This window comes from Salvelinus fontinalis, chromosome 11 (assembly GCF_029448725.1).
Source record: "Salvelinus fontinalis isolate EN_2023a chromosome 11, ASM2944872v1, whole genome shotgun sequence".
NCBI classification, from domain to species: domain Eukaryota; kingdom Metazoa; phylum Chordata; class Actinopteri; order Salmoniformes; family Salmonidae; genus Salvelinus; species Salvelinus fontinalis.
This window is the reverse complement of record NC_074675.1, coordinates 56,643,005-56,660,323: the sequence shown is the minus strand read 5'-3', so window position 1 is coordinate 56,660,323 and position 17,319 is coordinate 56,643,005. Positions and strand designations below refer to the sequence as shown.

At 41.5% G+C, this 17,319-nt stretch overlaps 1 protein-coding gene across 3 annotated transcripts in view; it reads left to right on the top strand.

The window, feature by feature from the left end:
* rnf175 (ring finger protein 175) overlaps nucleotides 1-17,319 on the top strand; it is a 55,250-nt gene that overhangs the window by 13,266 nt on the left and 24,665 nt on the right. For all 3 annotated transcript variants that reach the window (XM_055939117.1, XM_055939115.1, XM_055939116.1), the window contains exons 5-6: nucleotides 781-888; nucleotides 8,807-8,927. In XM_055939117.1, coding sequence (XP_055795092.1) covers nucleotides 781-888; nucleotides 8,807-8,927 — 229 coding nt within the window. The remainder of the gene's footprint in view (nucleotides 1-780; nucleotides 889-8,806; nucleotides 8,928-17,319) is intronic.

Genomic DNA, 17,319 nt, shown 5'->3' with positions numbered 1-17,319 from the left:
CGGTACGCTGGGGGGGGCGCACCACGGTACGCTGGGGGGGGGGGGGCACCACGGTACGCTGGGGGGGGGGGCACCACGGTACGCTGGGGGGGGGGGGGGGCACCACGGGGGGGGGGGGGGGGGGGGGGGGGTTAACCACTGTCCTGTCGGACACCACGGTACGCTGGGAGGGGGGCACCACGGGGGGGGGGGGGGGGGATGGTTAACCACTGTCCTGTCAGACACCACGGTACGCTGGGAGGGGGGGGGGGGTTAACCACTGTCCTGTCAGACACCACGGTACGCTGGGGGGGGTTAACCACTGTCCTGTCAGACACCACGGTACGCTGGGGGGGGGGGGGGGGGGGGGTTAACCACTGTCCTGTCAGACACCACGGTACGCTGGGGGGGGGGGGGGGGGGGTTAACCACTGTCCTGTCAGACACCACGGTATGCTGGGGGGGGGGGGGGGGGGTTAAGCACTGTCCTGTCAGACACCACGGTACGCTTGGGGGGGGGGGGGGGGGGGGGGGTAATCACTCTACTGTCAGACACGGTACGCTGGGGTGGGGGGCACCACGGTACGCTGGGGTGGGGGGACACCACGGTATGCTGGGGGGGGGGGGTTAACCCCTGTCCTGTCAGACACCACGGTAGGCTGGGGGGGGGGGGGGGGGGGGGTTAAGCATTGTCCTGTCAGACACCACGGTACGCTTGGGGGGGGGTAATCACTGTCCTGTCAGACACCACGGTATGCTGGAGGGGAGGGGAGAGGTTATTAACTGTGTGTGTGTTTTTCAGGATGGTGTATAAATGGTTCCTATTGATCTATAAGCTGAGCTATGCGGTGGGAGTGATTGGATACCTGGCCATCATGTTCACAATGTTCGGCTTTAATGTCTTCTTCAGGTGAGTGTTGGAGCGGCACACTATTGCTGAGCGAGTTAGAGCTTTATGAGGTCGTTTCAGTTCGGGTATAACTCACTGTTCCTAGACCAGTTAACCCACTGTTCCTAGACCAGTTAACCCACTGTTCCTAGACCAGTTAACCCACTGTTCCTAGACCAGTTAACCCCACTGTTCCTAGACCAGTTAACCCACTGTTCCTAGACCAGTTAACCCACTGTTCCTAGACCAGTTAACCCACTGTTCCTAGACAAGTTAATCCACTGTTCCTAGACCAGTTAACCCACTGTTCCTAGACCAGTTAACCCACTGTTCCTAGACCAGTTAACCCACTGTTCCTAAACCAGTTAACTCACTGTTCCTAGACCAGTTAACCCACTGTTCCTAGACCAGTTAACCCACTGTTCCTAGACCAGTTAACCCCACTGTTCCTAGACCAGTTAACCCACTGTTCCTAGACCAGTTAACCCCACTGTTCCTAGACCAGTTAACCCACTGTTCCTAGACCAGTTAACCCACTGTTCCTAGACCAGTTAACCCACTGTTCCTAGACCAGTTAACCCCACTGTTCCTAGACCAGTTAACCCACTGTTCCTAGACCAGTTAATCCACTGTTCCTAGACCAGTTAACCCACTGTTCCTAGACCAGTTAACCCCACTGTTCCTAGACCAGTTAACCCACTGTTCCTAGACCAGTTAACCCACTGTTCCTAGACCAGTTAACCCACTGTTCCTAGACCAGTTAACCCACTGTTCCTAGACCTGTTAACCCCACTGTTCCTAGACCTGTTAACCCCACTGTTCCTAGACCAGTTAACCCACTGTTCCTAGACCAGTTAACTCACTGTTCCTAGACCAGTTAACCCACTGTTCCTAGACCTGTTAACCCACTGTTCCTAGACCAGTTAACCCACTGTTCCTAGACCAGTTAACCCACTGTTCCTAGACCCGTTAACCCACTGTTCCTAGACCCGTTAACCCACTGTTCCTAGACCAGTTAACCCACTGTTCCACTGTTCCTAGACCAGTTAACCCACTGTTCCTAGACCACTGTTCCTAGACCAGTTAACCCCCTGTTCCTAGACCAGTTAACCCACTGTTCCTAGACCAGGTTAACCCCACTGTTCCTAGACCAGTTAACCCACTGTTCCTAGACCAGTTAACTCACTGTTCCTAGACCAGTTAACCCACTGTTCCTAGACCTGTTAACCCACTGTTCCTAGACCAGTTAACCCACTGTTCCTAGACCAGTTAACCCACTGTTCCTAGACCCGTTAACCCACTGTTCCTAGACCCGTTAACCCACTGTTCCTAGACCAGTTAACCCACTGTTCCACTGTTCCTAGACCAGTTAACCCACTGTTCCTAGACCACTGTTCCTAGACCAGTTAACCCCCTGTTCCTAGACCAGTTAACCCACTGTTCCTAGACCAGTTAACAGACTGTTCCTAGACCAGTTAACTCACTGTTCCTAGACCAGTTAACCCACTGTTCCTAGACCAGGTTAACCCACTGTTCCTAGACCAGTTAACCCACTGTTCCTAGACCAGTTAACCCACTGTTCCTATACCAGTTAACCCACTGTTCCTATACCAGTTAACCCACTGTTCCTAGACCAGTTAACCCACTGTTCCTAGACCAGTTAACCCACTGTTCCTAGACCAGTTAACCCCCTGTTCCTAGACCAGTTAACCCACTGTTCCACTGTTCCTAGACCAGTTAACCCACTGTTCCTAGACCAGTTAACCCACTGTTCCTAGACCAGTTAACCCACTGTTCCTAGACCAGTTAACCCACTGTTCCTAGACCAGTTAACCCACTGTTCCTAGACCAGTTAACCCACTGTTCCTAGACCAGTTAACCCACTGTTCCTAGACCAGTTAACCCACTGTTCCTAGACCAGGTAACCCACTGTTCCTAGACCAGTTAACCCACTGTTCCTAGACCAGTTAACCCACTGTTCCTAGACCAGTTAACCCACTGTTCCTAGACCAGTTAACCCACAGTTCCTAGACCAGTTAACCCACTGTTCCTAGACCAGTTAACCCACTGTTCCTAGACCAGTTAACCCACTGTTCCTAGACCCGTTAACCCACTGTTCCTAGACCAGTTAACCCACTGTTCCTAGGCCCGTTACCCCACTGTTCCTAGGCCCGTTACCCCACTGTTCCTAGGCCCGTTAACCCACTGTTCCTAGACCCGTTAACCCACTGTTCCTAGACCAGTGTTCCTAGACCAGTTAACCCACTGTTCATAGACCAGTTAACCCCACTGTTCCTAGACCAGTTAACCCACTGTTCCTAGACCAGTTAACCCACTGTTCCTAGACCAGTTAACCCACTGTTCCTAGACCAGTTAACCCACTGTTCCTAGACCAGTTAACCCCACTGTTCCTAGACCAGTTAACCCACTGTTCCTAGACCAGTTAATCCACTGTTCCTAGACCAGTTAACCCACTGTTCCTAGACCAGTTAACCCCACTGTTCCTAGACCAGTTAACCCACTGTTCCTAGACCAGTTAACCCACTGTTCCTAGACCAGTTAACCCACTGTTCCTAGACCAGTTAACCCACTGTTCCTAGACCTGTTAACCCCACTGTTCCTAGACCTGTTAACCCCACTGTTCCTAGACCAGTTAACCCACTGTTCCTAGACCAGTTAACTCACTGTTCCTAGACCAGTTAACCCACTGTTCCTAGACCTGTTAACCCACTGTTCCTAGACCAGTTAACCCACTGTTCCTAGGCCCGTTAACCCACTGTTCCTAGACCAGTTAACCCACTGTTCCTAGACCAGTTAACCCACTGTTCCTAGACCAGTTAACCCACTGGTCCTAGACCTGTTAACCCACTGTTCCTAGACCAGTTAACCCACTGTTCCTAGACCCGTTAACCCACTGTTCCTAGACCCGTTAACCCACTGTTCCTAGACCAGTTAACCCACTGTTCCACTGTTCCTAGACCAGTTAACCCACTGTTCCTAGACCACTGTTCCTAGACCAGTTAACCCCCTGTTCCTAGACCAGTTAACCCACTGTTCCTAGACCAGTTAACAGACTGTTCCTAGACCAGTTAACTCACTGTTCCTAGACCAGTTAACCCACTGTTCCTAGACCAGGTTAACCCACTGTTCCTAGACCAGTTAACCCACTGTTCCTAGACCAGTTAACCCACTGTTCCTAGACCAGTTAACCCACTGTTCCTATACCAGTTAACCCACTGTTCCTAGACCAGTTAACCCACTGTTCCTAGACCAGTTAACCCACTGTTCCACTGTTCCTAGACCAGTTAACCCACTGTTCCTAGACCACTGTTCCTAGACCAGTTAACCCCCTGTTCCTAGACCAGTTAACCCACTGTTCCTAGACCAGTTAACAGACTGTTCCTAGACCAGTTAACTCACTGTTCCTAGACCAGTTAACCCACTGTTCCTAGACCAGGTTAACCCACTGTTCCTAGACCAGTTAACCCACTGTTCCTTTACCAGTTAACCCACTGTTCCTTTACCAGTTAACCCACTGTTCCTATACCAGTTAACCCACTGTTCCTATACCAGTTAACCCACTGTTCCTAGACCAGTTAACCCACTGTTCCTAGACCAGTTAACCCACTGTTCCTAGACCAGTTAACCCCCTGTTCCTAGACCAGTTAACCCACTGTTCCACTGTTCCTAGACCAGTTAACCCACTGTTCCTAGACCAGTTAACCCACTGTTCCTAGACCAGTTAACCCACTGTTCCTAGACCAGTTAACCCACTGTTCCTAGACCAGTTAACCCACTGTTCCTAGACCAGTTAACCCACTGTTCCTAGACCAGTTAACCCACTGTTCCTAGACCAGTTAACCCACTGTTCCTAGACCAGGTAACCCACTGTTCCTATACCAGTTAACCCACTGTTCCTAGACCAGTTAACCCACTGTTCCTAGACCAGTTAACCCACTGTTCCTAGACCAGTTAACCCCCTGTTCCTAGACCAGTTAACCCACTGTTCCACTGTTCCTAGACCAGTTAACCCACTGTTCCTAGACCAGTTAACCCACTGTTCCTAGACCAGTTAACCCACTGTTCCTAGACCAGTTAACCCACTGTTCCTAGACCAGTTAACCCACTGTTCCTAGACCAGTTAACCCACTGTTCCTAGACCAGTTAACCCACTGTTCCTAGACCAGTTAACCCACTGTTCCTAGACCAGGTAACCCACTGTTCCTAGACCAGTTAACCCACTGTTCCTAGACCAGTTAACCCACTGTTCCTAGACCAGTTAACCCACTGTTCCTAGACCAGTTAACCCACAGTTCCTAGACCAGTTAACCCACTGTTCCTAGACCAGTTAACCCACTGTTCCTAGACCAGTTAACCCACTGTTCCTAGACCCGTTAACCCACTGTTCCTAGACCAGTTAACCCACTGTTCCTAGGCCCGTTACCCCACTGTTCCTAGGCCCGTTACCCCACTGTTCCTAGGCCCGTTAACCCACTGTTCCTAGACCCGTTAACCCACTGTTCCTAGACCAGTGTTCCTAGGCCAGTTAACCCACTGTTCCTAGACCAGTTAACCCACTGTTCCTAGGACGTCATTGAAAATAAGATTATGTTCTTAACTGACTTGCCTCGTTAAATAAAGGTTAAAAAAAATATAGATTTTTAACCATCAGTTATTCACATTAGTTTAATAATATCACTATTTTAGTAGTTTTTCAAAGTAAATAAGGCTTTTTGACTGCTGAAGACCAACTATCAATCTCTTAGATTATGTATCTTCAGGTTGGGATGTTGCTAGGCAACAGCTGCTCTCTATATCACCTCAGGATCTCGTATTCTTCTCTTCTGTAGCAGGCTGTAAAAACACAGACCGGACAAGTAGGTGCGTAATGGATTATGGTCGTTGTAGTTAATGACCACGATTTCTGCGCTAAACTATGTTGAATATTGACCTGTTGGAAACTACAACTCCCTACTACATCACACAGTTCAGTCTGGATCTGATTTATCTCTAGAGAAACTACAACTCCCTACTACATCACACAGTTCAGGCAGGATGTGAGCTCACAGAAAACAACCTAACCAAATGGAATTCAAATCATTGAACCCGATGTTGGTCAATTAGTTGTTTAAAAAACAAAAAAATGACCGACATTTCGATTTAATCGCTCAGTACTAACATACACACACACACACACACACACACACACACACACACACACACACACACACACACACACACACACACACACACACACACACAGACAAAAAACGTTAAATAAACTTGATTTGACGTGCATCCGAAACGACACCTGACCCACACTATTCCCTAAATAGTGACCAGAGCCCTATGGCTGCCATTTTGGATCAAAACCTGTTAACGTTGTGTTGTAGGATCAAGGCTGAGGGCTCCGTGGATGTGTTATAGGATCAAGGCTGAGGGCCCTATGGATGTGTTGTAGGATCAAGACTGAGGACTCTATGGATGTGTTGTAGGATCAAGGCTGAGGACTCTATGGATGTGTTGTAGGATCAAGGCTGAGGACTCTATGGATGTGTTGTAGGATCAAGGCTGAGGACTCTATGGATGTGTTGTAGGATCAAGGCTGAGGACTCTATGGATGTGTTGTAGGATCAAGGCTGAGGACTATATGGATGTGTTGTAGGATCAAGGCTGAGGACTCTATGGATGTGTTGTAGGATCAAGGCTGAGGACTCTATGGATGTGTTGTAGGATCAAGGCTGAGGACTCTATGGATGTGTTGTAGGATCAAGGCTGCGGGCTCCGTGGATGTGTTATAGGATCAAGGCTGAGGACTCTGTGGATGTGTTATAGGATCAAGGCTGAGGGATATATGGTTGTGTTATAGGATCAAGGCTGAGGACTCCATGGTTGTGTTGTAGGATCAAGGCTGAGGACTCCATGGTTGTGTTGTAGGATCAAGGCTGAGGACTCCATGGTTGTGTTGTAGGATCAAGGCTGAGGACTCCATGGTTGTGTTGTAGGATCAAGGCTGAGGACTCTATGGTTGTGTTGTAGGATCAAGGCTGAGGACTCCATGGATGTGTTGTAGGATCAAGGCTGAGGACTCTATGGTTGTGTTGTAGGATCAAGGCTTAGGACTCAATGGTTGTGTTGTGTTGTAGGATCAAGGCTGAGGACTCCATGGTTGTGTTGTAGGATCAAGGCTGAGGACTCCATGGTTGTGTTGTAGGATCAAGGCTGAGGACTCCATGGATGTGTTGTAGGATCAAGGCTGAGGACTATATGGATGTGTTGTGTTGTAGGATCAAGGCTGAGGGCTCTATGGATGTGTTGTAGGATCAAGGCTGAGGACTCCGTGGTTGTGTTGTAGGATCAAGGCTGAGGACTCTATGGTTGTGTTGTAGGATCAAGGCTGAGGGCTCCATGGTTGTGTTGTAGGATCAAGGCTGAGGACTCTATGGTTGTGTTGTAGGATCAAGGCTGAGGACTCCATGGATGTGTTGTATGATCAAGGCTGAGGACTCTATGGTTGTGTTGTAGGATCAAGGCTGAGGACTATATGGATGTGTTGTAGGATCAAGGCTGAGGACTCTATGGTTGTGTTGTATGATCAAGGCTGAGGACTCTATGGTTGTGTTGTAGGATCAAGGCTGAGGACTCCGTGGATGTGTTATAGGATCAAGGCTGAGGGCCCTATGGATGTGTTGTAGGATCAAGGCTGAGGACTCTATGGATGTGTTGTAGGATCAAGGCTGAGGACTCTATGGATGTGTTGTAGGATCAAGGCTGAGGACTCCATGGTTGTGTTGTAGGATCAAGGCTGAGGACTCCATGGTTGTGTTGTAGGATCAAGGCTGAGGACTCCATGGTTGTGTTGTAGGATCAAGGCTGAGGACTCCATGGTTGTGTTGTAGGATCAAGGCTGAGGACTCCATGGTTGTGTTGTAGGATCAAGGCTGAGGACTCCATGGATGTGTTGTAGGATCAAGGCTGAGGACTCTATGGTTGTGTTGTAGGATCAAGGCTTAGGACTCAATGGTTGTGTTGTGTTGTAGGATCAAGGCTGAGGACTCCATGGTTGTGTTGTAGGATCAAGGCTGAGGACTCCATGGTTGTGTTGTAGGATCAAGGCTGAGGACTCCATGGATGTGTTGTAGGATCAAGGCTGAGGACTATATGGATGTGTTGTGTTGTAGGATCAAGGCTGAGGGCTCTATGGATGTGTTGTAGGATCAAGGCTGAGGACTCCGTGGTTGTGTTGTAGGATCAAGGCTGAGGACTCTATGGTTGTGTTGTAGGATCAAGGCTGAGGGCTCCATGGTTGTGTTGTAGGATCAAGGCTGAGGACTCTATGGTTGTGTTGTAGGATCAAGGCTGAGGACTCCATGGATGTGTTGTATGATCAAGGCTGAGGACTCTATGGTTGTGTTGTAGGATCAAGGCTGAGGACTATATGGATGTGTTGTAGGATCAAGGCTGAGGACTCTATGGTTGTGTTGTATGATCAAGGCTGAGGACTCTATGGTTGTGTTGTATGATCAAGGCTGAGGACTCTATGGTTGTGTTGTAGGATCAAGGCTGAGGACTATATGGATGTGTTGTAGGATCAAGGCTGAGGACTCTATGGATGTGTTGTAGGATCAAGGCTGAGGACCCTATGGTTGTGTTGTGTTGTAGGATCAAGGCTGAGGACTCTATGGATGTGTTGTAGGATCAAGGCTGAGGGCTCTATGGATGTGTTGTAGGATCAAGGCTGAGGACTATATGGATGTGTTGTGTTGTAGGATCAAGGCTGAGGGCTAAATGGATGTGTTGTAGGATCAAGGCTGAGGGCTCCATGGATGTGTTGTAGGATCAAGGCTGAGGACTCAATGGTTGTGTTGTAGGATCAAGGCTGAGGACTCCATGGTTGTGTTGTAGGATCAAGGCTGAGGACTCCATGGTTGTGTTGTAGGATCAAGGCTGAGGACTCCATGGATGTGGGTGTTGTCATGCTGTTCTATGGTCTGTACTATGGAGTGATGGGACGGGACTTTGCTGAGATCTGCTCTGACTACATGGCCTCAACTATAGGGGTGAGTACTATACACATACAGTATACAGTATACACATACAGTATACACATACAGTATACAATATACACATACAGTATACAGTATACACATACAGTATACAGTATACACATACAGTATACAATATACACATACAGTATACACATACAGTATACACATACAGTATACAATATACACATACAGTATACACATACAGTATACAGTATACACATACAGTATACAGTATACACATACAGTATACACATACAGTATACACATACAGTATACACATACAGTATACAGTATACGCATACAGTATACAGTATACACATACAGTATACAATATACACATACAGTATACACATACAGTATACAATATACACATACAGTATACACATACAGTATACAGTATACACATACAGTATACAGTATACACATACAGTATACAGTATACACATACAGTATACAGTATACACATACAGTATACAGTATACACATACAGTATACAGTATACAGTATACAGTATACAGTATACACATACAGTATACAGTATACACATACAGTATACACATACAGTATACAATATACACATACAGTATACAATATACACATACAGTATACAGTATACACATACAGTATACAATATACACATACAGTATACACATACAGTATACAGTATACAGTATACAGTATACACATACAGTATACACATACAGTATACAGTATACACATACTGTATACAGTATACACATACAGTATACACATACAGTATACAGTATACACATACAGTATACAGTATACACATACAGTATACAGTATACACATACAGTATACAGTATACACATTGTTGTTGCAGTACTATAACATGTTGTTGTTGCAGTACTATAACATGTTGTTGTTGCAGTACTATAACATGTTGTTGTTGTTGTTGTTGCAGTACTATAACATGTTGTTGTTGTTGCAGTACTATAACATGTTGTTGTCGTTGTTGTTGCAGTACTATAACATGTTGTTGTTGCAGTACTATAACATGTTGTTGCTGCAGTACTATAACATGTTGTTGTTGTTGTTGTTGCAGTACTATAACATGTTGTTGTTGTTGTTGCTGCAGTACTATAACATGTTGTTGTTGTTGTTGTTGCAGTACTATAACATGTTGTTGTTGTTGTTGTTGCAGTACTATAACATGTTGTTGTTGTTGTTGTTGCAGTACTATAACATGTTGTTGTTGCAGTACTATAACATGTTGTTGTTGTTGTTGTTGCAGTACTATAACATGTTGTTGTTGTTGTTGTTGCAGTACTATAACATGTTGTTGGTGTTGTTGTTGCAGTACTATAACATGTTGTTGGTGTTGTTGCAGTACTATAACATGTTGTTGTTGCAGTACTATAACATGTTGTTGTTGCAGTACTATAACATGTTGTTGTTGTTGCAGTACTATAACATGTTGTTGTTGCAGTACTATAACATGTTGTTGTTGCAGTACTATAACATGTTGTTGTTGCAGTACTATAACATGTTGTTGTTGTTGTTGCAGTACTATAACATGTTGTTGTTGTTGCAGTACTATAACATGTTGTTGTTGTTGTTGTTGCAGTACTATAACATGTTGTTGTTGCAGTACTATAACATGTTGTTGTTGTTGCAGTACTATAACATGTTGTTGTTGCAGTACTATAACATGTTGTTGTTGCTGCAGTACTATAACATGTTGTTGTTGTTGTTGTTGTTGCAGTACTATAACATGTTGTTGTTGTTGCAGTACTATAACATGTTGTTGTTGTTGCAGTACTATAACATGTTGTTGTTGCTGCAGTACTATAACATGTTGTTGTTGTTGTTGCAGTACTATAACATGTTGTTGTTGTTGTTGCAGTACTATAACATGTTGTTGTTGTTGTTGTTGCAGTACTATAACATGTTGTTGTTGTTGCAGTACTATAACATGTTGTTGTTGTTGTTGTTGCAGTACTATAACATGTTGTTGTTGTTGTTGTTGTTGCAGTACTATAACATGTTGTTGTTGTTGTTGCTGCAGTACTATAACATGTTGTTGTTGTTGTTGCAGTACTATAACATGTTGTTGTTGTTGCAGTACTATAACATGTTGTTGTTGTTGTTGTTGTTGCAGTACTATAACATGTTGTTGTTGTTGTTGTTGCAGTACTATAACATGTTGTTGTTGTTGCAGTACTATAACATGTTGTTGTTGTTGTTGTTGTTGCAGTACTATAACATGTTGTTGTTGTTGTTGTTGCAGTACTATAACATGTTGTTGTTGTTGTTGTTGCAGTACTATAACATGTTGTTGTTGTTGTTGCAGTACTATAACATGTTGTTGTTGTTGTTGCTGCAGTACTATAACATGTTGTTGTTGTTGCAGTACTATAACATGTTGTTGTTGTTGTTGTTGTTGCAGTACTATAACATGTTGTTGTTGTTGTTGTTGCAGTACTATAACATGTTGTTGTTGTTGCAGTACTATAACATGTTGTTGTTGTTGTTGCAGTACTATAACATGTTGTTGTTGTTGTTGCAGTACTATAACATGTTGTTGTTGTTGTTGTTGCAGTACTATAACATGTTGTTGTTGTTGCAGTACTATAACATGTTGTTGTTGTTGCAGTACTATAACATGTTGTTGTTGTTGCAGTACTATAACATGTTGTTGTTGTTGTTGTTGCAGTACTATAACATGTTGTTGTTGTTGTTGTTGCAGTACTATAACATGTTGTTGTTGTTGCAGTACTATAACATGTTGTTGTTGTTGTTGTTGCAGTACTATAACATGTTGTTGTTGCAGTACTATAACATGTTGTTGTTGTTGCAGTACTATAACATGTTGTTGTTGCAGTACTATAACATGTTGTTGTTGTTGTTGCAGTACTATAACATGTTGTTGTTGTTGCAGTACTATAACATGTTGTTGTTGTTGTTGCAGTACTATAACATGTTGTTGTTGTTGCAGTACTATAACATGTTGTTGTTGTTGTTGTTGCAGTACTATAACATGTTGTTGTTGTTGCAGTACTATAACATGTTGTTGTTGTTGCAGTACTATAACATGTTGTTGTCGTTGTTGTTGCAGTACTATAACATGTTGTTGTTGTTGCAGTACTATAACATGTTGTTGTTGTTGTTGCAGTACTATAACATGTTGTTGTTGTTGTTGTTGCAGTACTATAACATGTTGTTGTTGTTGTTGCAGTACTATAACATGTTGTTGTTGTTGCAGTACTATAACATGTTGTTGTTGCAGTACTATAACATGTTGTTGTTGTTGTTGTTGCAGTACTATAACATGTTGTTGTTGTTGTTGCAGTACTATAACATGTTGTTGTTGCAGTACTATAACATGTTGTTGTTGCAGTACTATAACATGTTGTTGTTGCAGTACTATAACATGTTGTTGTTGCAGTACTATAACATGTTGTTGTTGCAGTACTATAACATGTTGTTGCTGCAGTACTATAACATGTTGTTGTTGTTGTTGCAGTACTATAACATGTTGTTGTTGTTGTTGCAGTACTATAACATGTTGTTGTTGTTGTTGTTGCAGTACTATAACATGTTGTTGTTGTTGCAGTACTATAACATGTTGTTGCTGCAGTACTATAACATGTTGTTGTTGCAGTACTATAACATGTTGTTGTTGCAGTACTATAACATGTTGTTGTTGTTGTTGTTGTTGCAGTACTATAACATGTTGTTGTTGTTGTTGTTGTTGTTGTTGCAGTACTATAACATGTTGTTGTTGTTGTTGTTGTTGCAGTACTATAACATGTTGTTGTCGTTGTTGTTGCAGTACTATAACATGTTGTTGTTGTTGTTGCAGTACTATAACATGTTGTTGTTGCAGTACTATAACATGTTGTTGTTGCAGTACTATAACATGTTGTTGTTGCAGTACTATAACACATTGTTGTTGCAGTACTATAACATGTTGTTGTTGTTGCAGTACTATAACATGTTGTTGTTGCAGTACTATAACATGTTGTTGTTGTTGTTGTTGCAGTACTATAACATGTTGTTGTTGCAGTACTATAACATGTTGTTGCTGCAGTACTATAACATGTTGTTGTTGTTGCAGTACTATAACATGTTGTTGTTGTTGTTGTTGCAGTACTATAACATGTTGTTGTCGTTGTTGTTGCAGTACTATAACATGTTGTTGTTGTTGCAGTACTATAACATGTTGTTGTTGTTGCAGTACTATAACATGTTGTTGTTGCAGTACTATAACATGTTGTTGTTGTTGTTGCAGTACTATAACATGTTGTTGTTGTTGCAGTACTATAACATGTTGTTGTTGTTGCAGTACTATAACATGTTGTTGTTGTTGTTGTTGCAGTACTATAACATGTTGTTGTTGCAGTACTATAACATGTTGTTGTTGCAGTACTATAACATGTTGTTGTTGCAGTACTATAACATGTTGTTGCTGCAGTACTATAACATGTTGTTGTTGTTGTTGCAGTACTATAACATGTTGTTGTTGTTGTTGCAGTACTATAACATGTTGTTGTTGTTGTTGTTGCAGTACTATAACATGTTGTTGTTGTTGTTGTTGCAGTACTATAACATGTTGTTGTTGTTGTTGTTGCAGTACTATAACATGTTGTTGTTGTTGTTGTTGCAGTACTATAACATGTTGTTGTTGTTGCAGTACTATAACATGTTGTTGTTGTTGTTGTTGCAGTACTATAACATGTTGTTGTTGTTGCAGTACTATAACATGTTGTTGCTGCAGTACTATAACATGTTGTTGTTGCAGTACTATAACATGTTGTTGTTGCAGTACTATAACATGTTGTTGTTGTTGCAGTACTATAACATGTTGTTGTTGTTGCAGTACTATAACATGTTGTTGTTGTTGCAGTACTATAACATGTTGTTGTTGTTGCAGTACTATAACATGTTGTTGTTGTTGTTGTTGTTGCAGTACTATAACATGTTGTTGTTGTTGTTGTTGTTGTTGTTGCAGTACTATAACATGTTGTTGTTGTTGTTGTTGTTGCAGTACTATAACATGTTGTTGTTGTTGTTGTTGCAGTACTATAACATGTTGTTGTCGTTGTTGTTGCAGTACTATAACATGTTGTTGTTGTTGCAGTACTATAACATGTTGTTGCTGCAGTACTATAACATGTTGTTGTTGCAGTACTATAACATGTTGTTGTTGCAGTACTATAACATGTTGTTGTTGCAGTACTATAACATGTTGTTGTTGCAGTACTATAACATGTTGTTGTTGCAGTACTATAACATGTTGTTGTTGTTGTTGTTGTTGTTGTTGCAGTACTATAACATGTTGTTGTTGCAGTACTATAACATGTTGTTGTTGCAGTACTATAACATGTTGTTGTTGCAGTACTATAACATGTTGTTGTTGTTGTTGTTGCAGTACTATAACATGTTGTTGTTGCAGTACTATAACATGTTGTTGTTGTTGTTGCAGTACTATAACATGTTGTTGTTGTTGTTGTTGCAGTACTATAACATGTTGTTGTTGTTGCAGTACTATAACATGTTGTTGTTGTTGCAGTACTATAACATGTTGTTGTTGCAGTACTATAACATGTTGTTGTTGCAGTACTATAACATGTTGTTGTTGTTGTTGTTGTTGCAGTACTATAACATGTTGTTGTTGTTGTTGTTGTTGCAGTACTATAACATGTTGTTGTTGTTGCAGTACTATAACATGTTGTTGTTGTTGTTGCAGTACTATAACATGTTGTTGTTGTTGTTGTTGCAGTACTATAACATGTTGTTGTTGTTGTTGTTGCAGTACTATAACATGTTGTTGTTGCAGTACTATAACATGTTGTTGTTGTTGTTGCAGTACTATAACATGTTGTTGTTGTTGCAGTACTATAACATGTTGTTGTTGTTGCAGTACTATAACATGTTGTTGTTGTTGCAGTACTATAACATGTTGTTGTTGTTGCAGTACTATAACATGTTGTTGTCGTTGTTGTTGCAGTACTATAACATGTTGTTGTTGTTGTTGTTGTTGCAGTACTATAACATGTTGTTGTCGTTGTTGTTGCAGTACTATAACATGTTGTTGTTGTTGCAGTACTATAACATGTTGTTGTTGTTGCAGTACTATAACATGTTGTTGTTGTTGTTGCAGTACTATAACATGTTGTTGTTGCAGTACTATAACATGTTGTTGTTGCAGTACTATAACACATTGTTGTTGCAGTACTATAACATGTTGTTGTTGCAGTACTATAACATGTTGTTGTTGTTGTTGCAGTACTATAACATGTTGTTGTTGTTGCAGTACTATAACATGTTGTTGTTGTTGCAGTACTATAACATGTTGTTGTTGTTGCAGTACTATAACATGTTGTTGTTGCAGTACTATAACATGTTGTTGTTGTTGCAGTACTATAACATGTTGTTGTTGTTGTTGTTGCAGTACTATAACATGTTGTTGTTGCAGTACTATAACATGTTGTTGTTGTTGCAGTACTATAACATGTTGTTGTTGCAGTACTATAACATGTTGTTGTTGCTGCAGTACTATAACATGTTGTTGTTGTTGTTGTTGTTGCAGTACTATAACATGTTGTTGTTGTTGCAGTACTATAACATGTTGTTGTTGTTGCAGTACTATAACATGTTGTTGTTGCTGCAGTACTATAACATGTTGTTGTTGTTGTTGCAGTACTATAACATGTTGTTGTTGTTGTTGCAGTACTATAACATGTTGTTGTTGTTGTTGTTGCAGTACTATAACATGTTGTTGTTGTTGCAGTACTATAACATGTTGTTGTTGTTGTTGTTGCAGTACTATAACATGTTGTTGTTGTTGTTGTTGTTGCAGTACTATAACATGTTGTTGTTGTTGTTGCTGCAGTACTATAACATGTTGTTGTTGTTGTTGCAGTACTATAACATGTTGTTGTTGTTGCAGTACTATAACATGTTGTTGTTGTTGTTGTTGTTGCAGTACTATAACATGTTGTTGTTGTTGTTGTTGCAGTACTATAACATGTTGTTGTTGTTGCAGTACTATAACATGTTGTTGTTGTTGTTGTTGTTGCAGTACTATAACATGTTGTTGTTGTTGTTGTTGCAGTACTATAACATGTTGTTGTTGTTGTTGTTGTTGCAGTACTATAACATGTTGTTGTTGTTGTTGCTGCAGTACTATAACATGTTGTTGTTGTTGTTGCAGTACTATAACATGTTGTTGTTGTTGCAGTACTATAACATGTTGTTGTTGTTGTTGTTGCAGTACTATAACATGTTGTTGTTGTTGTTGTTGCAGTACTATAACATGTTGTTGTTGTTGCAGTACTATAACATGTTGTTGTTGTTGTTGCAGTACTATAACATGTTGTTGTTGTTGTTGCAGTACTATAACATGTTGTTGTTGTTGTTGTTGCAGTACTATAACATGTTGTTGTTGTTGCAGTACTATAACATGTTGTTGTTGTTGCAGTACTATAACATGTTGTTGTTGTTGCAGTACTATAACATGTTGTTGTTGTTGTTGTTGCAGTACTATAACATGTTGTTGTTGTTGTTGTTGCAGTACTATAACATGTTGTTGTTGTTGCAGTACTATAACATGTTGTTGTTGTTGTTGTTGCAGTACTATAACATGTTGTTGTTGCAGTACTATAACATGTTGTTGTTGTTGCAGTACTATAACATGTTGTTGTTGCAGTACTATAACATGTTGTTGTTGTTGTTGCAGTACTATAACATGTTGTTGTTGTTGCAGTACTATAACATGTTGTTGTTGTTGTTGCAGTACTATAACATGTTGTTGTTGTTGCAGTACTATAACATGTTGTTGTTGTTGTTGTTGCAGTACTATAACATGTTGTTGTTGTTGCAGTACTATAACATGTTGTTGTTGTTGCAGTACTATAACATGTTGTTGTCGTTGTTGTTGCAGTACTATAACATGTTGTTGTTGTTGCAGTACTATAACATGTTGTTGTTGTTGTTGCAGTACTATAACATGTTGTTGTTGTTGTTGTTGCAGTACTATAACATGTTGTTGTTGTTGTTGCAGTACTATAACATGTTGTTGTTGTTGCAGTACTATAACATGTTGTTGTTGCAGTACTATAACATGTTGTTGTTGTTGTTGTTGCAGTACTATAACATGTTGTTGTTGTTGTTGCAGTACTATAACATGTTGTTGTTGCAGTACTATAACATGTTGTTGTTGCAGTACTATAACATGTTGTTGTTGCAGTACTATAACATGTTGTTGTTGCAGTACTATAACATGTTGTTGTTGCAGTACTATAACATGTTGTTGCTGCAGTACTATAACATGTTGTTGTTGTTGTTGCAGTACTATAACATGTTGTTGTTGTTGTTGCAGTACTATAACATGTTGTTGTTGTTGTTGTTGCAGTACTATAACATGTTGTTGTTGTTG